This window comes from Crocodylus porosus, unplaced genomic scaffold (genome assembly GCF_001723895.1).
Source record: "Crocodylus porosus isolate Cpor-Errol unplaced genomic scaffold, CroPor_comp1, whole genome shotgun sequence".
In the NCBI taxonomy this organism is placed as follows: Eukaryota; Metazoa; Chordata; order Crocodylia; family Crocodylidae; genus Crocodylus; species Crocodylus porosus.
In genome coordinates, this window is record NW_017728921.1 from 2,257,255 (window position 1) to 2,282,661 (window position 25,407).

Consider the following 25,407-nt stretch of genomic DNA (forward strand, 5'->3'; position numbering starts at 1 on the left):
TGACTTCCTGCCCTTTGGGCAGGGGGCTGGACTCGATGATCTCCCGAGGTCCCTTCCAGCCCTAATGTCTATGAAATCTACGAAACTTTCACATCATTCACAATTTAAAACACAGATACATAAATTGCATTGCTCATGATGATGATGGAAGCTATCATAGACTGTTCCAAATACAAAAGCTTTCAGTCTCTTGAGTACAGAGATGCATGATTAGGTACCATTCCAAATCATTTGCTTTACAAACAGTTACAAACAGCAAGTTCATTCAGCTGAGCAGTGACTGTTTCCATTTCTATGGTAGTAAAATGAAATACTACCAACGAAGTTTATTAAAGATGGAAATATTTCCTAGTCCAAGTAGTGATCATCTACAAATTAATGAATTCATGGGCATTTATACATGTAATGGGGGTGGAGGGAGGAGCAGGGAAGTCACATGTATCAGCATCCCTGCACTGAAAAACGGTGGCGGAGACGCTTAACTAAAGTTTGAACAAGCAACTTTCCAGCAGACTCAATTAATCAAGTCTGCTCTGATACGCTATAATCACAGCGCATCAGAGCAGCCTCACTGCATGTCTATAGGCACCCAAACTGTCCCAGTTATGGCTGCTGAGGTTAAATCAGTGTCAAGTACTATTCCACATTTTTCCTACCTGATCACCATCTCGGTATTCTTTATCTTCTGGCAGTGCATCAACAGTTTCTGTAAGAGTTTGTGTGCCTCCGACATCTGGTTTTGGGCTTTCAATACAATGGCCTTTCTGCAATTCAAGACAAACAAAAACTTACCAGATTTCTATATTTTGGTCTCAGTCCTGCCTCTGAGTGCACTATAATGCACACTGGTATGTTAGATCTCTCCTCCCACACTTGCATATGCTTGGGTAGAGTTGTTTTGTAAATACACTCTGGAGCGGGCAAAGATGTTTTATATAAACAGGTCTTAGTCCTTATAAGCACGTGTTCCAGAAAACTCAACACGTATTTTAAGCACCCTAAATGGAAGGAAAATAGAGGCCTCCTCCATTTTAGACAGGAAAACCAAAGCTGAGGCAAAGCAAACTTGCACACAGTCACTCTGCAGGCAAAATAGGCTTTTGGTCTCCTGTTGATTTCATACAAATCCAGAATTACACTTTGATGTTAAATGGATACACTGATACATTCTGAAAGCAGCAGACCTACAACGAATACATTCATGTTTAGGTAATGCTACACCAAGCTAGCCAGAGCTTCAAAGCCCTAGTGGAATGGACAGAATGGTATGTATCAAAATACATTATATATTAGTATACTTACAGCAGAACTAGGCAAAAAGTATTATATAACAACCAGTAGAAAGTGATGTGTAGGTAAACATTTTATTTTCAGCAAGCATTATATTCCATTGTTAACCATTTTAATGGGATATTATTGAACACTATTCTGAAGGTAGGTGGTTTCTTACCTGTACACTCCTTCGATGCTATTAAGTGCTGTAATTCCTGCCACAAGAGAATCAGCAATATGGTATCTGCCATCATTCATGGCTCTATCAAACTGTATTTTCTGATCAAACAGCATCCACAGCTAAACAGAGAAGGTCCAGGCATAAATAGTGGCATACATGCATTTTGTGATCCAAAAATGAAACACATATGCAACTTTTAAACACAGCTGAATACCCTTTTATTTACTGGAGAAGCAGTACAAATAAGTCTTCATTTGTTGTTTTGAAGAAATATAACTCTTGTTACAGTGCAGAAACTAGAATGCGTTTCAAAATCTAAAACCCCTTATGTATTATGAGTTAAAAAATGTTGCAGAGTCTGCATAGGAACAGAAGGCATGGAAAAATGATGAACACTGCTTTTCAATCCAAGGTGTTGATGAAAATCCCTCCCCACTCAAATGGTGACATACTATACTTTCATGGTTTTCAGATCTATGCGTGAATTTGTGGCTTCCCCATTAGTGAGACAATTTATGTGGAGGCTATTCAAATGTGCTCTAAACACAGTTTATACAGATGAAGTACAGAAGGAATTAGGATGAAGGGGAATTCTGATCCTTCTGCCACAGACACAAACTTGGTGCACAACTTTTTTATTATTATTTTTTAAGCAGAATAGGCCACAGGTTACCTGTGAATGCTGACTATTGGGAGGAAATCTTTCTTTCAAGTGTTTCAATATTTCAGAAGCAGCTGCAAAGTAGCCCTACAACAGAGAAACAGCACTGTGATAAGCATGCAAGCACGCCTTACGATGAAACTAACACCCCTAGAAACAAGAAGTTGCTAAGAGAAAAATGCTAAGATTTCCTTCCACCTCATCCACGTAGGCTGGAGATAGGAAAAATAACTCTAAATGTACACACCTTGCCACATGTCACTCAGCTTGCCACAGGCCTGCAAAGCATCCCCACTTGCCCCTGCAAACTTTTTTTTTTTGTGCAATTAACTATGAAGCTCACCTGCTCTGCATGTAGCTCAGCCAGGTGACACAGCACTACAGCAAAGGATTCTGTATTATTCTGTTGGACACCCACATTTACAGATTCTAAACTGTTCATGCTCAGCAGCGTCTGGGCTTGTTGAAGAGCCATGGTGCTAGAGAGAGGAAAACCATAGTTTACTTTCATGCAGTAGTTCTAATCTATGCTCAAGCCATAAAACAAAAGCCAAACTATTTCCCCTTCTTCCCACCCCCCGGAATTCCAAACTATGCAAGGACCAAAGGTGCTCATGAAAAGACCATAAATCCAAATAAAAGTATTCACATACAGAAGCTTTTTGTCTGGCTAAGGCTGAATAAACAAGGAAATTAAAATTACAGCTGTAAGAGGGTGATGAAATATATCTTCTAACATAGGAGTTAAATGAGCAGGACCTGGAAGAACCAGCCCCAGCATCTGTTGATGCCTCACTTAGCACACTGAAGAGAAGCAGTCACTTGCACTGTTGTCAAGAAGTCAACAAGAGCATCACTTGCTTACAACGTTAACGAACTACTATAAGCAGCAGAACTAGACTTCGGGGAGCGAAAATACCTGCGGCCATATAATCTCCAAATGGCAGTTTTCTGTGCTATACTAATGTCAATAAGCTCCGAAAGGCTGTGTTTCCAGTGCAACAGATCAGAGTCCTTTAAGGCATCCATTAGCTTGTTGGAGGTCTTCCCTGCAAAAGCTCTTTGCTGGACCAAGGATTGTATTCCCAGGGAAGCTAGGTACTAGGAGGGATGGAAAAACAAAATTAGGGTGGTAAAGCTGCCAAGCAACAAAGTCTAACAAAGCAGAAAGAATAAGTTATCAAAACTTCCACCTTTCTCCATATGTAACAATATGAATGTCACCTTGTTAAGGGATGAAAAGAATACTCTAGGCTCCCATTCCATCGTGGAACAGGTAGCGGGAGGGAAGAGGTTCAAGTTGGATCCTTCCAATGATTATGCTCTGCTTCTAGAGCTTTCCCTCTTTTTCCTCACTCCCCCAAATACTGCTCAGACCTCCTGCACTCTACATACCAGCTATATGATTAGCTGCCTCTCACTTGTTCCATCTGCTTCCTGCCTCATCTGCATTTTTCTTCCTCAGCCCCAGCAATCTGAAGTCACAGACTGGATCCTCAGATCTTGCATGGCAGCCTGCTCACTACACAATTTTATGTTCATTTTCTGCCTCCCATGCCAGGTCATGAATGTTTAAAGGAAGAGAAAGAGCCAGATTTTGAAACAAAACAGGAGACTTACTGGCAATCCAAAGTGAACAGCTTTTTTCACAGAGTGTTCTAACAGAACACAGCTATCTGAACTCTGCTGCTCCAAGATGTATAGCCAACTCTGTTTAGAAAAGAAGTTAAATGTCATCGCAGAGATATGCTGCTTAGTATAATACAAAACATTTTCACGCATCTATTAACAAGGGTGGACAAATCTCATTGCAATACAAACTTCTAGAAGTCACATAAAATGGAACCTGCATTAAGAATTGACACAGCAGAAAAGATCAGTGATCTGTTTAGCTTGGAGTTCTAGCTGCAACAGTGGCCAACACTGGAGATTTCACAGTAAAAACACAGAAACTATTATATTGTTACACATCTGAGACACTTGCACAATTAACCTAACTGGAGTTTATTCACTGCTGCAAACTATGAGAAGCTTTACTCCTACCTCAAAACAACACTCTCCTTAGAAAAGTTAAATTTCAGAATCCACAAAACAGTAAGATAAAAGCTTAGTCTAGTCAGACAGTGACTTCCTAGAGAAAGAAGCACTTAATTCTTTGCCTTGTCATTGGCTGGGTGGGAGATTTACACATAATCCCTGCACAGAGGGGTGCTTGAAAATAAGCTTCTATGACTTATCTTGAACAGACCTCTTAAAAGTGTGAAAATAAATTTCCCAGCATTGCATGATTTGGGGTGCACGATGCCCATTCAGAAGGTTCTAGTTAGTACCCTGAAGTTCACTGCTTCAAGGATAGCTCACTCAGATTTACTGCTTACGGCACTAACAACCAAAGCATCGTCCCAAGGTGAGGAAGTGACATTTAACTACTGCCAAATGCTAGACCCAGCTATAGCAAATACATCAAAAGTCTAATTGAGCTGAGAGACAGATGGCTACGACAGGCCATTTATCTCCCTTTAAAGCATGGCTGTCTTACCAAACAATGCTGCAAGCAAACATGATCATTGGACTCCTGTGCAATTCTGATGGCTTCCTGAAGAGCAAGCTCAGCCTGTTGACTATCAGCAAATCAAAACACAGAAAGCATTAATATTTCATTAACACCTATAAACACAGCATTATAAAGAGAGAATAATGCTGATCTAAATTATGCATATCTTATTTCAAAGTGAGCTCTGATTAAACAGGTCAGACGAGACAGCATTTCCTTACATCCACTTCTGTGTTAGCTTTAAGACAAGGTTCTCTCACCAAGAACGGAATCTACAAGTTTTTGCCCCTTACCAGGACTCCCATCACACGTTCAAAAGGCACTTCAGGTACCATTCTGATAGTTACAATGCATGCCCAGGTATAGAGGGTTTCTACTTCCAATCTACCTCACCCAGCTCTCTCCATCACTATCTTTGCACATTGGTAGCCCAGAGGCTTTTTTTCCCCTATTTATTATTAAAGCATTGTTTTAAAATCCTAATGACTTCACAAATCACACAATCAATGCTGGTTTGAGTGTAACAGTAGGTCAGCTGCACTTACATCTCAACTGATACATAAGCACTTACCTGCTGACCTGCATCTGATAAGTGACGTAAAAGATCTACCACCCTGGGAAACAACTGCAATAGTTTTCCAGGGTAGTAGATCTGCAACTAGACATAAAAAGAACTAGAAATAAAAAGAAAGATGCTAAGGCTTTTTATGTCAACTGTAACAGACATCAAAAGAACCTCTAGCCTTAGCATCATTCTAATTTTGTAGTGATACCACAAGGAAATCAGAATCAGCCCAAGATTCCAAGAAAGTTCCCAAACCAGTCCCCCTTCATTTGCCCCTGAACTACAGAACTCCTCCCCCACCCCAAATGACTTTCAGAACATAAGGTCCATCCTGCAGATGTAGCAACTTGTTTTTTATTTATTTAATTGATCAGAAAGATGAATTAACTTACTAGTGGCCAAACCGACAATGCAGTGCAGCTAGATTAAGAGCAGCATATCTCAAACTTCGGCCATAGCCTTCATCGCCATTGCTTTTGCTTTCTGCTCCAGTGAGAATCAAACGGTCAAAATAATGAAGGAGGCTGTGTGTTGAACTGAAGACATCTTGAACTCTTAGACTATTTAAGTAGCTTAAATAATGCTAAAATTTAAAGCAAAGTCAGCTTTAATTAAAAACAGAACTAACGACATGCTCTTCAAAATCATTTTTTTCATGCTATCTCACTCAGAAAAAGCTTCTGAGCTGGAGGGGAAGGTTATTTTGCAAACGGGAGCACATTTGACTAGGAATCGTGCAAAAGAGGCAGCACAGACCTAGAATGAGCATTACTTTGGCAACTACATTTTGTTTTTACTGTCCAGAATACATGTATGCAATTCATTTCTGGGTCTTGCAATAAATCAATGCCCAGTATACATTCCACCAATACCAATGTCTCAGTCTTTTTACTAAAAATGTAGGGATATAACTCTTTAAATTACTCAGGACAGCTTAGTGTCAGAAGGACAAGTCTCAGTTCAGTTCGGCAGAGAGCATAAGCACATGCTTACATGTATACACTTGTACAGTCTTAAAGAATCCAACAGGACTACTCCTGTCTGAAGTTAAATGACTACTGTACCACCCTGCTGAATCTGACAGTGTCTTCAGGATTTCTATTCTGAAACATCATATTAACATACAAAACTATTAGATAAAACTTAAACACTTTATACTGATGTGCAAAAGTCCCCAGAAATAAATTTTAATTTTAGAAATACAAAAGAATTGCCCTACATGCATTTTGGTTGAAGGGAAGATACACTTACTGCTTCAGCAAAGTCTGGATTGAATTTTAACAAATTATTGAGCTCTTTTTGCAATGCTGCTGGAGTAAGAGCCTTTGTCTCATCGTTCTTTAATAAAGAAGCCTGGAATAAAAATAGAAATTGTCACTAGGTAACTAGGATTGGGGAAGTGCAAATATCAAGATTACATTGTTAGCCATTTCTCATCTTTCTAACTGCATAACCAACCAAAGAACGTGTCATAAATTACACCTACAGTCATGTTTAAATATTGCCAAAGGCAATTCTGCTCTAAATCATATTAAATCATTCACCTTTAAAATGACCATAGTCACTTGGACAGCACTGTGGGAGGGAATAGGGAGTAGATTAAGAATAATTCACCTTGTGTCTCTGGTAACTTAATGCATTGAACCTCTTACTTAATATGCCACACAGTTCTGATTATGTGTAACACTGAATAAAAGTAAATCCCACATTCTCAGGTTAAACAGCTTTCCAAGTCCAAAATCAAATCAATAATTATAGAAACTCCTTGAACTGATATTCCTTTAAATCAGTAACACCTGTCACCTGGCTCCGTGGGCTGGATGAGTGGTACAGAGTCAGAGTGCGGGCTGGATTGAGCCCACAGACTCCATTCCTCACCCCACATATTGGATCCAGAGTCTGTGGTGCCTTCTCTGGGCTCCATGCTGCATATGGTGCCTGTTCTGACCGTTCTGGAATACATGCCATATGTGTTGCATGCTCCAGCCAGTCTGGAATTGTACTGCACACTGTGCACATTACAGCTAGTCCAAGATGCTCACTGGGCAGGCCCCAGACTGGCTGTGGGAAGAACCACACATTGCACAAACCCTGCTGCAGGACCAGCCTGGCACATGCTGCATGGGTCAGCTGCGAGACCCAAGACCAGCACCTAGGGGTGGACAGGGTGGCTTCTCAAGCCAGAACTTTGACACCCCTGTATTAAATAATCTCACAAGAATCAAATAACCAAGGAAAGAATTCAGAGAATTAAATGCACTAAAAATTATGCTATTAAGAACCACACTGAAAAGATTTCTTTTCATTTGGTATTTTTATTGCATACAAAAAAAATACAGCAATCACACCCCCTCACCCCCCACTGTTGCAGGTCCATGTACAGATCAACTCTATGAACAAAAATCAAGTATACTTTTTATGTTCTTTGGAAGTGGGGGTGGAAATTAAGGGGTGGACACACACTTTGGTATATCCATCTGTTCATAAAAAGATTCAGACTAAAAATCTGGGGAGCACTGTAAAAAAAAAAAAAAAAAAAAAAAAAAAAAATCAAACAAATCCAGGAAACTCAAGATAAAGTTTCCACTTAATCTGGTAAAGTTAACTGAACAAAAATAAGACTCCAAGTTTCAGTTAATCAGTGACTACTGTGTCTAAGATAGGGAAAAATTACAGTTTATATATGTAAGATATAAATACTGTGCAGTAATTTAAAATCTAGAATGAAGGGAAAATGCAATTCTGCTGTAGTGTAAATCAAATTTGCAACAAAGTGAAGCAATGTAAAAAACAGCATTCCAGCAAGACCTGGCTGATGTAGACAAAGAGCCCAATAACATCTAACAATTCTTTTTATTTCTTTAAATGGATGTTAAGTTCTGTATGCTTTTTTTAGTAATAGCAAATTGGTACAAGCTGCTAATTGTTTGCTAAAGTCACAAGACTTCATATAATTCACTTTGTTTCAACCAGTATTTATTCTTTCCTGCAGGTAGATGTTCTGCAAATGTTTTACTGAACGTAAATTTTGAATTTTTGAGTATAAACAGTAACACTAGAAATTAAACTGAGCAGCACTCAACATCAAGGAATTCAGTCATGCCACGTGTTTTGCATGGCCACTTAGTTTCACTTTCAGGTTCTTACAGTGAGCAACTAACAAATACAATTCAATAGAGTCCTAATAAGTATGAGGAAAACATGTCTGGTGACCATTCATGAACACACAGACAACTCTTAACTTAATTATTTGCTCAGCAGTATCCAAGATTAACATACCTGCTGTGAAAGAAAATATTCTGCTTGCTTCTGAGAAAGAGGACCACCACAAGATACTTCTTCTTCCCTATTAAACAGACAAAAACACTGGAAAGTGACAATTAAAATAGCTTATTCTGAAGCTATAAAAAAGCTGTGCCAGTTACAGATTAAAAAGAAAAAGACACACTTCAAAAAGGCTCCACAATCATTATACAATATTAAGCATAAAAAAGAAGCCTGGAGTGCAGGGTAGGATAGAGAAGGGACAGTTACATCTGGCACATAGGAGACAGAAAAAAGCAATCAGAAGGAACAAACATTATCTTAGTTTTTAACAGACAGTGAAATGGAATACATGTCTGAAGGAAGCCAGGTGTGTTATTCTAATGGAGAGTTAGTTTTAACACCAGAGTTGGTTTTAATTTTCTGCCTACAGGGGCTGAGAGCAACATGATGATTATGTTTATTGTGAAGAACACAGTAAAAACCGTAAGAACAAGGGCAAATAAAAGCTGCAGCGAGTCAAGAAGGGGATGCATGAAAAAACAGAACTAAGTTGTTCCAATGTAGTATTCACTGACCAAAGGTTAAAAGCAGGTAGATGTCAGTTTACGTGCATCAGCTGCTCCCTGACAAGTCTCCATCCCTTTTTAATTTGCTGCTCTTAGACTGTTTGTCTAAGAAAGGAACAAGATAGGTTTGGGATGAAAGGTAAAGGCTGCTTTGTGCTATTGATCCTCTCTGAGAAAATAGGCATACAGTGTCACACTGATACTCTAGAAAGCAAAATTAATTCCCCCCAAAAAACTGCTCTGCAAAAGCTGAGAAGTAGCTGTCTAGCAAAAACAAAACTCCTACCACCATTAGCTAGATTCCTAGCCTTCAGGAAGGCTGGAAGAATGCAAGCTCATTGGAGAGCTTGACAGTTACAAATATAATTTAAATGTGTATATGAAAAAAAAATTGTACTTAAGGGCTATTTTAACATAAGACATCATTTTTAATTCATTAAAATCCTCACTGTTGCACGTGGTTCTTTTTTTTCCTTTTTTAAAGAAAAATCAAAGAATGTATTAAATCAAAGTGAAGGAAAGTGCTAGAGCCAACAATCAGTGACATTCGCAAACAGAATTACTGTAGATTTAAGAGTTGCAGTTCACAAGCATTACCACTTGGTGCCAACAAGATATTAGACTGACCACTTCAGCACTATCTGGGAACAGACTGAAAAATGGACCGTGACATTAGAGACAAAGATTTTTTTGTGATGTCTTTTTCTGGACTGACCATGTAATTGAGGAAGAAGTTAGGCAGTTTTTTGGGCACAAAACTTCCCTTCCTCTGGTAGTCTAGGTTATTGCAATGACCTGCAATATTCTGGTCTTTAAAAAGAATTGACAGATAATATGTATAAGTTTTAGATTTCAACATGAAAATACTGGTTACTTCATGCATCTACAACTCAAGCAACAATTCTGAAAATGATTTCTAGTTCTAGCGAAGATACAGCTTAAACATTAAACACTGACCTAATGTAGCTCTGAGACTGGAGCTACTGATGTCTTTGTTTAATTCAGAGGAGTAGCATTACAGCAAATACAGACCACAGTAAGCAACAGCCCATCCTGAATTAAGCAACTTGGCTAGTTGTCCAGCAGGGTTTGAAAGACTTTATAACATTTTCTATAATCACCTTAGAGGTACATCAAGTTCTTCTTTTTCCATTTTCCCTTCCAGGTCTTCAGTATTTGTGAGCTCCATATCAGTCTCATCAATTCCAGTTTTTTTCTCATCATTCTGAAAATACTGCTGAAGTGCAGTATAAAGTTTATAGACCTGACTGAATGAAAGCTTGTTGTATGCCAAGATCATGTGGCGCAGAAACAGACCTATAAAAGGAAAATGTCTGTTATGACATCTAACTGTAGTACCAAGGAATTTTAAATCAGGGAGTGGAAGTAGTATTTTCTTGATGGTTCTGCCATCAAGTAGGAGCATAAACTTGTATTTTGCTTTATTTCAGTGAACCAGTCTAATAAATAGGTATTTACTGCCTCATTACTTTAGGTTCATTGAAAACCTGTTTCTCTAAGGCCCAATCCAACAGATAAATCTGATCATGGAACTCCTACTAATACCAGCAACAGTCACAAATGGTGCTGTAAAATTATTTGTTAGCCTGAAACATGTGATTATATTATCTTCATATGGCTTTATTCAAAATTGGCCAAAAAAAGGAATTGTAATTGTTTTTCAAATATAAAAATTAAGATACACATATTTTCCTTTCAAACAGATTCTTTGAACAAAAACCAACCATATAATGACATACCCACAACACTTGTTTTGTGAACTTCTGGTTCGGTCCCAGTAAATGAATCTGACAGATCATCAAAAAATTGTTCCATATCTTTCAATTCTCCTTCTGCCATTAGTTTTATCCTAAAGAGAAGACAGGTTTTTAAAAAGTTCCTTTCCCATACTGTGCATGTACATGTGTATGCACACAAAGCACTCTACCTTAACTCAGATGTAGAAAGAATAAGACCCAAACATAAGTTATAACTAAACGGTTACTAGTTCACTTATACGATTTCTAGCTGTTCAAAAATGTTTCTGTTTTTTAGATAACTGATTAATTTCACAAATCATTCATACGCTATTGCTTTTTCCCCTGGAAAGATCTGTATGCTGAGCCACGTTTCAACAGGCTGAACATAGTTTGAGTTATAATTTCTGTACAGGAGAAATGTGATAAACTCTATATTGGTTCTCCATATTTTCTCTGTTCTCTAAGAAAACATGTCCTTAAAGCAGTAATTTCCAAACTTCCTAAGGTCACAGAACCCTTTCCTATCACTTCTTCTACCCTGGAACCCCTACCCCTGGCTCCATGGACCACATGAACTGACATGGAGCCAGGTGACCCAGCCCAACAACGGTGGCACGCTGTCTGCCCCAGCCCGTTCTGCCATTACCCCCAATCTCTTTGTGGAACCCTACTGAAAATACAGGGTAGACATGCATCTTTACAGGTGAACTGAATAGATACAGAGAAAACACAAGGTTTTATGAATATGAAACCAAGTTCACTTCCTCTCCTGCAGAACCCCGGGGTTCCATGGAACAGTTTGACAAGTGCTGCTAAAGGAAAAAAAAAAACCACTTCAATGTACTGACCATGCTCATGAGTTACTGACCTCTAATGAGAAACTTGCATACTAAAAAAATAATGGAAAACCTCTATATGATTTTCATAGTTCTCCAGAGCCTGATTCATGGAGCTAAAAGAAGTTTTAAAAAAGAAAGCTTCTGCTTCAAATTCCCTGTCTGTGTAAGTGCCGTGCATGGAATAAAGTGACTTGTTGGGACCTAGGCCAGGCCAGCAGCAGCATATTTTATTTAGGTGCAGATTGGCCTTGCATGCATAGAATGAGCACTGCAGTTCTCAACCTCTTTAGACGCGAGGCAGCTCAAAAAAATGCCATCTCCTAGTTTCCCTCATTTTTTTGACTACAGAAAAACAATACAGCAATGCTTCTGTTGCAAAGACCTGGACCACAACACAGCAGGAGGTTTTGGACACTATGGATTCCTAGGTGAAAAGCCAGGATTTATCTTGTACACCACAGCTGCACACCTAACAGAGCCAACAGGGCTGCAGCACCCTGCGTGAGAGTCACTGGGTCATGGCAAGGCTTCGGACACAGTTTCGCATGGGCAGGCTACGATTTAGCTGCTGTAAAAGGAAGCACAGCATCCGGGTTAATCTCTCAGCTCGAGGGAGCATGGACAGGACAGGCTACCTGATGTGCACGGAGCTGGCCAGGTTGGGGCATGACTCTTCGATAGCCTTGCGCAGCCGGGACAGCGACATGTCAGGACCCTGCAGGAGCCAAAGGAGGGGAATGGAGGAGCTCAGGCAGCAGCTCACGCTGCAACCCCCCCTGCCCCTCAGCGGGTGCTCACGCTGAGAGCCCCCTGCTTCTCTCAGGCAGCTCTGGGAGCTGAGGGGACAATGGGAGGCCCTCCCTCCCCTCAGGCAATGTTGGGCCCCCCCCTCGGCTCCCCTCAGGCACCACTGGAGGCCCCCCCATTCCTCTCAGAGGGTGCTGGGGGCCCCCTTCCCTCAGGGGGTGCTCGTACTGGGCCCCCCGACTCTGTCAGGCAGCGCTGCCCCCCCGTGAGGGGACGCTGGGACTCCCCCGCTCCCCTCAGGCGATGCTGGGCCCCCCTTCCTGTCTCGGGGCGCGCCGACCTGCAGCAGCGGCAGCAGCAAGCGGTTGAGGCGCCGCCGCTCCAGCAGGCCGAGCTGCGCGCCCGCCCGGCCCAGCTCGCTGAGCAGCACCAGCAGCGCCATCTTGTAGGGGGTGACCCAGTCCTTGATGCCGAAGACGTTGGCGTGCACCACGCCGTTGGTCATCATGGGGTTGAAGTAGAGGCTCTCGTGCACGCTGGCCATGGCCGGGCCCTCTCGCCGCCCGCACAGCCTCGCCCGTCACCCGGGAAACCGGCCTCCCCGAAGCAGCCAATCGCGGCCGGCGGCGGCGAGGGCAGCCAACCGCAGAGCGAGCCGGCCGCCGCGCTGTGCGCCGCCGTTCGGTCGCCGGGCGGAAACGCGCGCGCGGCGGGAGGGGGCCGGGGGCGGAAGGGGCCTCCAGCCCCCTGCAGCGTCGGGAAATCAACTCCGCTCTGAACCAGCCTTTAATTTGCACGCGAGACAGTACGTGCAACCGTAAAGGCTGTCCCCGGAACTCCCCCTCCTGATGCTGAGTTAGCAGCATCTGAAACGTCCCCGAGTGTGAAGTGCTAGATTCAAACAAGAAACTGTCTAGACTAGAGAACCCCCTGGGAAGTGGCTCGAGAGGATCTGTCCATTCGTTCATGTAGGTAACTGCTGCGCGTGTGCCTCTCTTATTGACTACAAGAGGGCTGTAGGGATAACAATATAGCTCAATCTTGTTTCAGTCAGCAGGCATTAAATGGGACTTCGGTTTCTACGGTTCTCGATGCATGCTTTAAACAGCAGCCAGGGTACAGGTCTTGCAATGTTCTTTGCCAGCGTGAACTGCTCAGGGGAAGAAAAAGGCAGCTGACAGATCCTCCAGGTTAAGTTGTACGATTTGCAGTGCAGGCCGGGTGGCACAATGACAGCCCAGCGCCGGGAGGATCAGTGGCAGTAACACCTGCATTCCTTGAAAAGTTCCCAGATTCGGTTCGGTAGGAGGATCGTTAGTTTCCCTGGTGTGGACCAGGTACTAAAGGTCGACATGACATGAATGCTGACCTGTTGCCAACTAAGAGAAAGGAAACACTATATTATGATTGTGTCGTCATTGGGATGTCTTATTTGTAAGTTGCTCATCAAGGCCCTCAGGACGATCATTAATGGTAAATGGTTCTTTTCTGAATATCAAGCTATTGTCCTAGTACCTCATTATTTTGTCTGTCAACACACCTCTGTTAAGAATCCTTTTCAGATATGCTCTATAGGCATTCAATTAACCTTTGCACACCAGCTGTCATATTCCCCCACCTGTGTTTCTTTATCATTTGTCTTTTAGATGAGTTGTAAAGCCACTTTCATTGTCATTACCTTTGATTTTTGCAAGAGTAGTTGTTAATCTTAGTGCTGGGCAGATTCCAATTGGGGTAATTATTCTGCTGCAGTTCCCTCCTGCAGCTTCCATTGGAGATCACAGACCTTTGCAACTGGCCACTTAAAAACCTGAGGAATACAAAAGCATTGGCCACTCTTGAAAACTTGGTTCCTAGCCAGTGAGACAAATTGAGCTCCGATGTAAATTTGTATAATGTAAGGGGCTTCCTGGGTTGCAGCTACACCCATTTACACTACTACTGAATTTCCCAGCTACAAAAATATGGCTGGTTTAAAAATATGAATTGCTACGGTACAGTCTTGTCCCTTAATAAAATTTGGCAAAATACCCATTGGCTTTAGTAAGAGCAGGATTGAGCCTTTAACTTTGACAATAATGGTGGGAGTTTGAAGATGTATTTATAAAATGCTGTATTGGTGTGCGCTGTATTATTATAGTTGATTTAGTGTTAAGAGAAATACGGTTTTGAGCAATGTCGTGTACTATCCTTTATCAAACAGGAGAATTAACCTTGGAAGGCAAAGCAATACCATACAGCCTGTGTTCTGTTTAATTCATCTGTGCAAAAAGCAATTTGAGTGTTGAGTGTAGGGAGAAAAGTAATATTTTCCTTGCTCATTTTAATTCTTTGGTGGTTGGGTTTTTTTTTTCTTCTGCCTGGCAACCTAAGAACACTGACATCATTTTATTAGGCTTGTGACCGAACAGAAATAGCAAAAGAGCCTTACCTGCCAGGCTAGGGAGTACAACTCATTAATCTTATTAGCTGTAACAATGCAGGAGAGCATGGAGTCCCACCTTTTTCCCAGCTTACTCGCATGCAGCTGTACACCTGCTGACACCTGTTTGCCATCTCGTAATGCTGGGACATAAAATGCATAACCCATCCCTCGCAGAAAGACCTCGGAGGCAAATATGCACTTTTCAGGATTCGAGGACAGGCAGCCGGCCTCTGCTGGCACTGCAGTGTTGCTGAAGACTGAATAGGTAGGCTGCTACAGCTCAATGCCTTGTGAATTCTGCTAGAGGGTATGCTTTCTCTAACATCATCATTTAGGCTCTTGTCATCCGTACCTGCTCTGAGCGTGGCGGCAGCTGTCAGCGGAGGATGCTGTTGATGCTGCTCCCACGGAGAGCAGGAGCAGGTGCCTCTGGCAGTGCTGTGCCCACACTAGTGGTGTTGCCAGCGTGGCTGCATGGGCTGCAGGCGGGATGTCCCCCCAGTGCAGCGTGGAGCAGATCAGAGATAAGCCCCAGTCTACACAAAGCCTTAAAGAGCACTGCGAGGACTTGGCCATCACATTAAGCTAAGCCAGGGGAGGTTCCTCCACACCCTTGACCCCAGCAAGAACAGCCAGAGGATAAGTAACATGCCCGAGGCCATGCAGCCAGCGCGTGTCACACCAGCACTGGGACGGGCAAGGCTCAATTGGAATCCTACGCTCTGGAGCTGCTGACGTCACAGCCCCGCTGCCTAGTCACCGCTGACGTCACGCCCGGCAGCCGCTTCCCCGACTGGCCGCCCGCCTGCCCCGCGGCTCAGCAGCTGGTTCTCCCCCCCCACTACTACAGAATGGATCCTCCCTCCGGGGCGAATGGGACCGTCCTTCTTTCCCATTGGCTCAGCTGGCGCAATCCTCCCCATTGGCTCACCGGGGCGGCAGCGGTCGTCGCCATTGGTCGAAGGGCGGAGAGGTGGCAGGTTCCGCCCTCCGTGAGGCGGCCCGTAGGAGCGGCGGGCAGGGCAGGGCGGGGGGCCTAGGCGCGGGGGCGCCGCCGGCTGTGGAGGCGACGCTGGCGGCAATGAAGGTGACTCGCGGCGGGGCGGCGCCCATTCACACGCGGCCGACGGGGCGGCAGCACCGGGCGAGGGCGGCTGGGGTGGGCGCGGCTGGCGCCCCGCTCGCTGGGACCGTCTGAAGAGCGCAGGAGGCGGCCTGAGGCACGCCGCAAAGGCCTGTGGGAGGCTTGAGGTGCCGTAAAGGCCTATGGGAGGCTTGAGGTGCCGCAAAGGTTTCTGGGTAGCTGGGGCAGCTGGTTGGGAGCTCCAGTGGGACCCGAGCAGGCCAGCCGGGTGCGCCCTCGCCCTCCCCGGGGGCGGGCCCGCGACGGCCCCCTGGCTGCTTCGGCAGGGGCTTGCGCTTTGCCAGGGCAGGAGAAAATGCTGGCGGTGGCTGTGCTCAGCCACCTGTTGCATGACATCGATTCTGGGCGAAGAATCAATTCTTTGCGTGGAACGGGATGGCTCGGCTTACCTAAGCACAGAGTTTATTAAAAGGATGTATTGGACTTCCCATCGGAAATGGCCACACGAGGACTCCAGTGAAATCTGATCAATTTGTTTTCTGAAATACTCGCTGGTGTTGTAGAAGACGTGTCTCCTGGAGTTGCTCTTTACGCAGCGTCACTAAAGACACATGAAAAATTATTACAGTGTATTGGAGTAATAGTTCTAAAAGCACTGGGCAGCCTAAACGCCACTGCCATAACCCGGTTTATTTCCTCGTTCTCTCTTTCCTGCCGTTGCAGTGGCCTGGTAGGAACCCTAGCAAGATACTGATATCCTAAGTCAACAACAGATTGCTCTCTGTTCTTCCTCATTTGTCTTTTTTGAGTAGAGTGTAGTTACCAAAACTTGTCACTGATTCCTTCTCTCAAAAGTATATCCTCTTCTTAACATGAGGGTCTAATGCCATTTAAAGCGGGGGCAGGGAGCTCCATTTACTGGGCTAGCTTTTTTGTATACAGTTTAGTTGGGAGGCTTCTCAATGCTAGAAATGTGTATTTTTGCTTGTGTTCAGGCTGCGTTTGTTTTTTAATCAAGCCCTTTATATTTTTTCCTAGAAGTTAGTGATCATTCAAACCAATCGGTTCATTGAAGTTTAGGTCACAGTGATCCTTTCTGGCACTTGTAATCTATGGAAAAATTGCTTTGGGTCAGTTTGCTGAACTTGCTCTGGAACTGGATAAACAGTTTCACTTTCATGCTGTCATATGCTAACTTCTTATTTTAATGCCTAAAGGAAGTTTGTAATTTAACTGCATTCCTTGGATTTACTGCAACGTCCCCACAGGAAAAAGGGCAGCATTAAGTGTGAGCCATACCTTCCATTCCCAGTTTTCACGGTCCGTGTTAATCATGGATGCTCAGAATCTCAGGTTCTGATGCTGACCCTGAAAAATGAAAGTGTCCTTTCAGTGATGTTGTATTTATTTTGTAGCTTCTAACGTACTTGGTAGGCATGGTAAAAGAGATTGCTAGGCTAGCACTTGTTACTTCTACATTTTTTTAAGTAGTCTTGATCTCGAAATTCTCAAGTGTGTTTACTACAGCACTGTCTTGTGTGTTGTTGAAGCTATACATCAAAAATGCTCAACTTCTGCCTAGTACAACAAGGATGGTTGTGGCCAATCTTACATGCAACAAATAAGTATTATCTGTGTGTGACGATTGCACACAGGTTGCTATGCTTGGAGAGACAGATTTTGCAGCCATATTTTCCTAAAAAGGACTAATTTATACTAGAGAGTTCTTTGGCTATGGAGCCTCCACTGAATTCTCTCATTGGGGTGGCATAACAGACCTTAGCCATTCCACCTTGTTGTAGCTGTGGGTTGCCTTCCCTGTGCTCCCTACTTTTTTTCATCAGATCTGCTTTGAGGCCCTCTGTGTTGGAACTGCTACTCAGCTTCTTGGTAGCTTAGAGATATCTTTGGACGAAACTCTCAGGGACACAGCATAAGCATTACTGTGGTAGAGGCATTGGGGACTGCTTTCCTGCTAAACAGGAGAATACACAATTCCTGCATATGTTTTATTCTGTATTAAATTCCCACATAAGTATACTTCACTATAAAATCCATCTAGTCTAGCTGGCAGTTAAAATGAGAGTTCTGCAACTGAGAGCCCTTCTGTGAAGCAGATGATGCAAATCCTTGCTTAACTGTAAAGGCTTAAGTATTGCAGCAGGGACATTTACATGACAGATCTGTTTGACCCATAAGGTATCTTCTTCCTCCTCCAGTTGTCCTCATGCCTAGTTTTGGTACAGGCTTGAAAGAAAAAAACACTTCAAATGCAACAGTTTAAAATTCATTTCAGGAAAGCAGGAAGAGAAGCTCATAAACCCTTCGTGCATACTGCTTTGACTTCTTTCCAAAGAATGGAGATTGTGGTGCTAGCTGGACTGAAGAACATAACATACTCTCCCTTCTTGTTCTGTAAGTTATGATGGGCTGTGGCTTTTAGACCTGTAAAGCTTGTAATCTCATCTTCAAACAGAATAGGTATTGCAGGGGGGTCCTTCCCTACCGGAGATTCTAGTGTGAACCACTTAAAAATGTGCTTCTGGCTGCTAAAATATTCCAAATGTAAACTAATGTAGTGCTGTCCATAGACTCCAGCTGCCAGTTCTGGCAGCTACAGAAGTGTACTGACAGGTGGTCATTCTTGGAGTACAGCAATGCTGCTGCAAAATCATTCAGGCATCTTTCCAGCTACAGTTCTTGTTTGTTCAGCATGATGTGCTGCTGGCTGCTCTCTGATTTGCTGGTATCTCTCAAGGATTACTTCAGTTTTTCAGAACTCTCTTGGATCTCCTTTGTGACTCTGATTGTTTGCTTCTTTCAGTGATCTGCTCTGCCAAAACATCCTTGATTTAACCTGCCAAACCCAAATTATTTTCTCCGTTGGAAGTTCAGTTCTCAGGCCGCTGTTTGTGTGAAATGCTTTGTACTCTGGGGTTTCATACCTTGTGCCATTAGGATGGCGATCACTGGAACAAAATGAAGCTGTTCTTCATTTGTAACTTGCGACCCAGTATGACACTCTTTATAGTCTTTCCTACAGAAAACTTGCACATGACACTAACAATTTCCTGTTTCCTTATTAATGTCTTCAGGCGGGTGCCACGTCCATGTGGGCTTCCTGCTGTGGGCTGCTGAATGAAGTCATGGGTACTGGAGCTGTCCGTGGCCAACAGTCGGGATTTGGAGGAGGTACTGGTCCATTCCGATTTGCACCAAATACAGAGTTCTCAGCATGTCCATCTTCAACAGGAGGTGCTAACATAGTCTGCAAAGCTTGTGGACTTTCCTTTTCAGTCTTTAGGAAAAAGGTGAGTATATTTCCCATTACATAGTACTTTATGATCATTTAAATTTGGTGGTTCCTTCAAGGTTACAGAAACCTAGGTCAGAAGTCACAGTCCCCTGCTTATGTTAGACTAGTTCATGTCCGATTTAAATCACTGGGTGAGGCCAAATTCTGACTAGGATCTAGAGGTGGGAGCCAACCTTCGTGGTAACATGGCAGGCCTGTAGAACTGTCTTGTGCAGCTGGTGACCCAGAAAACTGTAGCTAATTTAGACATGAAGGCTGTTATTTTCTAATGTGTACAAATATTTACTAATATTTAAAGTTGCAGAGCTCTTGGTCCCTGCTGTGATCATGTGCCTACGGTAGCAAATCGGGTTTGTCACGATGCCTTCTCAGTCTAAGGCTGCCAAAGTTGGCACTAAAGTTTCAGCAAACATGGGGAGATGTATTAAGCTACCTGTGGTGCTCATGCTTTAAGGGACTGATGTACCTCTTGGACAAACTAAACATCTTGAACTAGCTATTGAGTTATGTATGAATTTGGTATCTTGCCCTCTCCTTGCAGCCCATATGTTCCATATAATGCACTAATCTAAAACTCTGCATTTAAGCCTGATTCAAAGCCTTTGAATTCCATAGCAATCTATACTGACTTGAGGGGGATATGGATCAGAACTCGTGTGGTTGGAAAAAAGGAGCCCCATAAGCTAATGGCCAGAACCTTCCCCTTCTATGCCTTTCTTTCAACTATACTATCTGCACAAATGTCACCTGTGCCCAGTCCAAGACTTCAGATTTGCTTGCAGAGGTTTTCACATGGCACGATGGAAACAGATACAAGCAATAGTATTTTTCCAGTCTCGTGTGCACTCAGATGAAAAAATAGGACATAATGTAACTTCCTAGTTGGACACTCATCATTCACAGTTCATCTCCTTTTTCAAATGTCCTGTTGTCAAGAGTGCGTAAACCAGAAAACACGTTGAGTGGATTCTGTTAAGTGGGTATCTAACTGCTTTGAGTAGTTGACTTTTTGCTTTGGGTTCACGTGAGCTTTAAAGCTCACATTTTTATTTAGCCTTTGAATCAGATCTCTTATTTTCAAGGTCCCATTCACTATTTTTATGGTGACTCTTCAAAGGTTTTATATATAATCGCAGCTAAGTTGTTCTGTTGCAGCATCCAGTGTTTGCCTGGAATGTCTCCCTCCCTTAATTTTATTTCCTGGAAGTCAGCGCAGAAAGCAAGCTCTTCCTGATTCCAGCTAGGAGCTGCTTAAGACTTTGAAATGTCTGAATGGACAGTGGCTTTTGTCCCAGGTATTGAAGCTTAGTCCAGTTACAAACCCATGTCTGTGTGCACTAGTAAGAATTTCAGTGTTGCTTGGGAAAGCAGAGGCAGCATTTAGTATATCATTTCCTCGTGATGTAAGATGATGGCTGGACTGCAGTCCTCCGTTGTCTTTTGTCTCTAAAACTATCACTTACGTTCTTTGCGTAAAGTGCAGTTACCACATTTAATACGTTTTCTAGTCAAGATAAGGCAGCCCCATTGCCAAGGAGAGGCTTCACATGCAGTTTTGCAAAAGTAATCTGCAGCAGTAATATTGTTAAAAAGGAAGGAAGGCTTCCTGCCAGATGTGCTTTTGTTCAGATCAGTTGCTGTATTGGTCTACATAACCCTGTCTCTAGTGTGCACAGCTGTTATGTGGTGTATCCCTTGGATGTTGAAGTCTGGAAGTAAGAAGCCACCCATGATATAGCTCTTTCATTCCTCTGACTTGAAATCTTTCAGGGAGAGGGGACAGGTGCTCATAGATTTACAGATAGTATTTGTGCAGAACTACCATCCTTGATAAGCATTTTGTTGAAGGAAACCAAATTTAAAAGGATTGTCACTTCTAGCTGAAGTTTCCATTTAATATGCAAGAAGTAATAACCAAGATCACTGCAATGTCAAGACTGGAGAACTCTTCCAGTATTTTCACTCGGTGAAAATGGACTGTACAAGTTTAATACTTCTCCTCTGTGGTCTGTCCATCTTCAGTCTGCATGGGCTCTCTAACAGTTTAGTAGGTCAAATATCTACTTCTACATGCACCAAAAACCCCCCAGAAACTGGCAGTGGGACTTGGCAGCAGGCAGAGCGTTCAGAATCATTCCTAACATGCTACAATTTGATTAGGTCTCCAGTTGACATCCTGAGTAAACACTAGCCTATATGAACATTTCAACATGCTGCCTTGTTAAAACTGATTAAATGTGATAGTTAGTGCTCTAGCTGCACAGAACTTGTACCTACCCTGGAAAGAACCTACAAAGTTGTCTTTGAAAGGCCAGTTTAAGAGACTTTGTTCATAAACACTTGTAAGACAAGATTGTTGGTTGAAAGCCAAAGAACAGCAGTAGATGTAGTGGGGAGGAGAAGCAAAATACAAGTATTTTCTACTCCAGTGAATACTTGACACATGGTTTAATGGAGTGTTTTTATCTACCTGTCTAGCATGTGTGCTGTGACTGCAAGAAGGATTTTTGCTCGGTTTGTTCAGTCTTACAAGAAAATCTCCGAAGATGTTTGACATGTCACTTGTTACAAGAGACAGCGTTCCAGCGGCCTCAGTTAATGCGACTGAAAGTGAAGGATCTGCGTCAGTATCTTATTCTCCGAAACATCCCAATAGATACGTGTCGAGAGAAAGAAGACCTGGTGGATCTTGTGCTGTGTCACCATGGAGTACACTCAGAGGAGAGCGTGGACACTAGCAGCTTGCACTCAGCACCGTCACAGACTTCTAGTATTTTTATGCATCCATTTTCAATGTCTGTATCGGTGTCATCCTCACAAGGGGAGTTAGCAAGCAGAAGGGGTAGTGCAGGAAATGGAACCCTTTTACAGGTACAGTACTAGCAATTGTGTGCGTGCAGAGCAGACTGACTTGCTGAAGCCTCCAAGTGGGTGAGAGGTGGGCCTTTGTGGGGAAAGCAGGCTTTGAGGGTTTTATACCTTTCCCTGACACTAGAAAAACACTGGAAGCTGGGATAAAGCTGATCACAAAGCCTGTACAGTGGCTGATTGTGCAGCCATTTGAAAACCATGGCTTTCAGTGTCGCCTCTAACTAGTTTAGTGCAGGAAGGGAAGTGTTTTAGAAGGGGATTACGCCTGTATCCTGATCTGATTCATTGTGTGTGCAGGGCCAAGCTGAAACCCCTTCAGCAAATGAAGATGATGATGCTGCAGAAGAGCAGGTGAGATGTGTAAAAATCACCTAAAGAGAAATACTAGACCTGCTTCTCATCTGGCACTGGGGTTTGGGGAATTTGGCCAGAATAATTAGCAGTGTCAGTAGCGAGTTCTTCAGAAGGAAACTGTTAAAGCCACATATATTGTGTTTCAGACCCCTGGGCTGTCCAGAAAGCGAGCAAGGGCATCACTGTCTGACATTTCAAGTCTGGAAGACATAGAAGGGTTGAATGTTCGCCAGCTGAAGGAGATACTTGCTCGTAATTTTGTCAACTATTCAGGATGCTGTGAAAAGTGGGAACTTGTGGAAAAAGTGAACAGACTGTACAGGGAGAGTGAGGAAAATCACAAGACACGTAGGTTTATATTTAGTTCTCACTTTCTTGTTCTCTGCTCCTGGCCTTGCCAAGGGAAGGTTATGTATGTAAGTTCCTCCATCAGCTCAAATGGCTGACAAGACATTTCAACGAACTACCAGCTGTGGTAAAAACTGCACTACTGAAAACCTTTGCTGGGGTTTCACTAAGTTTTAGTGGGATTGTTTCTGATGCGGGTAGAGGAGGGACTTCTGTCCCTACTCCCTCCCCTGCCACCTTTCTCACGAGCCGTTTTTGCCAGTAACTTCACCGATGTGGCTACAGCACGTTCACCAAGACCACCCAGGAGTGAGCTGTGCACAACTATTTCATGATTCTTTTTTTTCAATTATCTGGAAGCATCGTACAGATACCAAGCAACATAATAGGCATTCTGACCCACAGGGATGGAATCCTAAATACAAGATCAGCCAGACTTAAATGTCTGCCCGTGATTCAGTTTTACTGTTTAAAGTCTAGTCCAAGGGGTTTTAACCATGGGTCTGGGGGGTTGCCCAGAGTAGAAGGATCTGGTTCTGAAACATTATCTTCCCATTCCCCAGCAGCCCTCATGTCTAAACTCAATCCCTGTGCTGTTGCTTTGCAGAAGGAGAGAAGATGCAGTTGAATGACAACGATGATAATCTGTGCAGGATCTGCATGGATGCAGTCATTGACTGTGTTCTCCTGGAATGTGGTCATATGGTCACGTGCACAAAGTGTGGCAAAAGGATGAGCGAGTGCCCCATCTGCCGGCAGTACGTTGTACGGGCAGTGCATGTATTTAAGTCTTAAATGAAGAGCAGCAATGGATTTTCTAGCCACATGCTGACTTCCAGGATTTCTGTGGACAAGAGTGAGTGACTGAGCTTGGGCTGTAGGGCAGACCTTAGTTTCAGTATCAAAATCATAATATTTTGAAGAGCAGGATCTAAAGTCTGTCAAACACTTTCTATGGTATAATTACATTTGCATTTCGGCAATACGATGCCTGTGTGTAGAATGCTAGAGCTGCCTGAATTACCTTATAAAACCACAAACTGTTGAAGTCAAACTGTTTACAGCAGATTTATATTACTTATTGCTCTCTTCTGAAGAATATAACCCTATCTTTATTTTATTATGTTAATGTGCTGAATGATTGCAATCAAAAAGTACTGCTTTAACTTTAATCGTGTCATTGGGTGACTACGTGTTCTGGTGCATTAGGAACAATGACTACACCAGTAGACTATTAATTTAAATCTTAAATATGCATAAAAAAGTTTTCTAGAATGTAACTATTTTGACACTGGTTGTACAGTGGTGTCAAGACAGTCTCTAAAAACAAGATTGTAGAAATCACTGCCTTTGCCTACAAATATTTCTAATGTCTGTCCATTGTGTGTGTACTCTGGCTATTCTTTATCAAAGAGAATCAGCCTAGTGATGTCAAACTGTCTTTAGGTAGGGAATAAAATCTAATTTTGAAGAGGCTTCGTGACAGGTGTTAACACTGGTGGCTCCCGAATCCATACCAGCCTGCTGTAAATACCTAGTATTCTTATAAAAGATGATTGTAATAATGTGAATACTGCTCAGGAGAGTTTGCCTGCAACTGCTAGTATTTTGGAATGTCTACTGTTTCTAAACCTGACACCAGTTGGTCTAAAGGGTACAGTGAATGAGAGTAGAAGAGGAAAAAAAATGAGTAGGAGCTGAAGCTTTTAACTCCCAGTTCCCAGGTGGCTGAATCAAGGCAAGAAATGTGCTGGCTATCTATTCAGAAGCCTACATAAAGTCAGTCTCTCTCTCTCTCTCTCTCTCTCTGTGGTTTGATGCCATCTAGGAAATAATCAGTGGCAGCAGTCACTACCCATCTGGAATAGAGATTGCTAACATGATTCCCTGCAGCTTGTCAGGAACAGACTTTTTTGCAAGGAATTAGAGGGGCCACACTGGGATGCAAGTATTGCCACAATCTCTGGTCCGAGGACAGATATTACTGTGTCATGCTGGCACTTGTAATAGAGTACTCTTTTTCTGAGGAAAAAAAATTAGTGTGGGGGGGAAAAAGATCTACTAGTGTTTCAGGCTCTAGTTATACAGTGACAACTCTGAGCAGTGTTGTATCTACAGAAAACACTTATTGCCAAGTAACTGCAGAGTTGCACAATGATGCTCAATCGAGACTTAAAGGCTTGGCGAGCATAGACTGCCTGGTCTCCTCTAGGTGGACAAGACACAATTTTTAGCAGCTGCAGCAAAATAATCTTTTGATTTTCTGTTCATGGAGTAGGTAGCTTTCTCCCCAGCTCGATTCAACGCATCACTTAGTTTCATAGTTATAGTTTCACCGTTTCTAGGGTCAGAAGGGACCTGAGCAGATCATCTAGTCCAACCCCCTGCCATGGCAGGAAAGAGTACTAGGGTCAAACGACCCCAGCAATATGTTCATCCAGCCTCCTCTTAAAGACCCCCAGGGTAGGAGCCTGCACTACTTCTCTTGGAAGCTGGTTCCAGACCCTAGCCGCCCTGACCGTGAAGTAGTGCCTCCTGATATCTAACCTAAACCTACCCTCTGCCAGCTTGTGACCGTTATTCCTGGTCACTCCTGG

At 43.0% G+C, this 25,407-nt stretch overlaps 2 protein-coding genes across 3 annotated transcripts in view; one reads left to right on the forward strand and one right to left on the reverse strand.

Annotated features, from left to right (window-relative positions):
- ANAPC5 (anaphase promoting complex subunit 5) overlaps positions 1 to 12,997 on the reverse strand; it is a 15,110-nt gene extending 2,113 nt beyond the window's left edge. The window contains exons 1-14 of the mRNA XM_019538703.1: positions 12,753 to 12,997; positions 12,301 to 12,380; positions 10,827 to 10,936; positions 10,188 to 10,383; positions 8,513 to 8,579; positions 6,485 to 6,586; positions 5,626 to 5,816; positions 4,654 to 4,735; positions 3,735 to 3,824; positions 3,034 to 3,215; positions 2,458 to 2,593; positions 2,127 to 2,201; positions 1,451 to 1,572; positions 657 to 764 (exon numbers count right to left, since the gene is read on the reverse strand). Coding sequence (XP_019394248.1) covers positions 657 to 764; positions 1,451 to 1,572; positions 2,127 to 2,201; positions 2,458 to 2,593; positions 3,034 to 3,215; positions 3,735 to 3,824; positions 4,654 to 4,735; positions 5,626 to 5,816; positions 6,485 to 6,586; positions 8,513 to 8,579; positions 10,188 to 10,383; positions 10,827 to 10,936; positions 12,301 to 12,380; positions 12,753 to 12,956 — 1,745 coding nt within the window. The 5' untranslated portion in view covers positions 12,957 to 12,997. The remainder of the gene's footprint in view (positions 1 to 656; positions 765 to 1,450; positions 1,573 to 2,126; positions 2,202 to 2,457; positions 2,594 to 3,033; positions 3,216 to 3,734; positions 3,825 to 4,653; positions 4,736 to 5,625; positions 5,817 to 6,484; positions 6,587 to 8,512; positions 8,580 to 10,187; positions 10,384 to 10,826; positions 10,937 to 12,300; positions 12,381 to 12,752) is intronic.
- A 2,867-nt stretch (positions 12,998 to 15,864) lies between these two features.
- RNF34 (ring finger protein 34) lies at positions 15,865 to 24,846 on the forward strand. Of its 2 annotated transcripts, none has more exons than XM_019538722.1 (6): positions 15,865 to 15,924; positions 19,017 to 19,232; positions 21,716 to 22,108; positions 22,406 to 22,459; positions 22,609 to 22,810; positions 23,418 to 24,846. In XM_019538722.1, exons 1-6 carry the CDS (start codon positions 15,919 to 15,921, stop codon positions 23,603 to 23,605), a joined length of 1,059 nt encoding a protein of 352 aa, XP_019394267.1. In that variant the 5' UTR covers positions 15,865 to 15,918; the 3' UTR covers positions 23,606 to 24,846. The 2 variants fall into 2 exon arrangements, with proteins under 2 accessions (XP_019394267.1, XP_019394268.1); XM_019538723.1 differs by lacking the exon at positions 15,865 to 15,924 and adding an exon at positions 16,490 to 18,336.
- Positions 24,847 to 25,407: the final 561 nt, after the last annotated feature.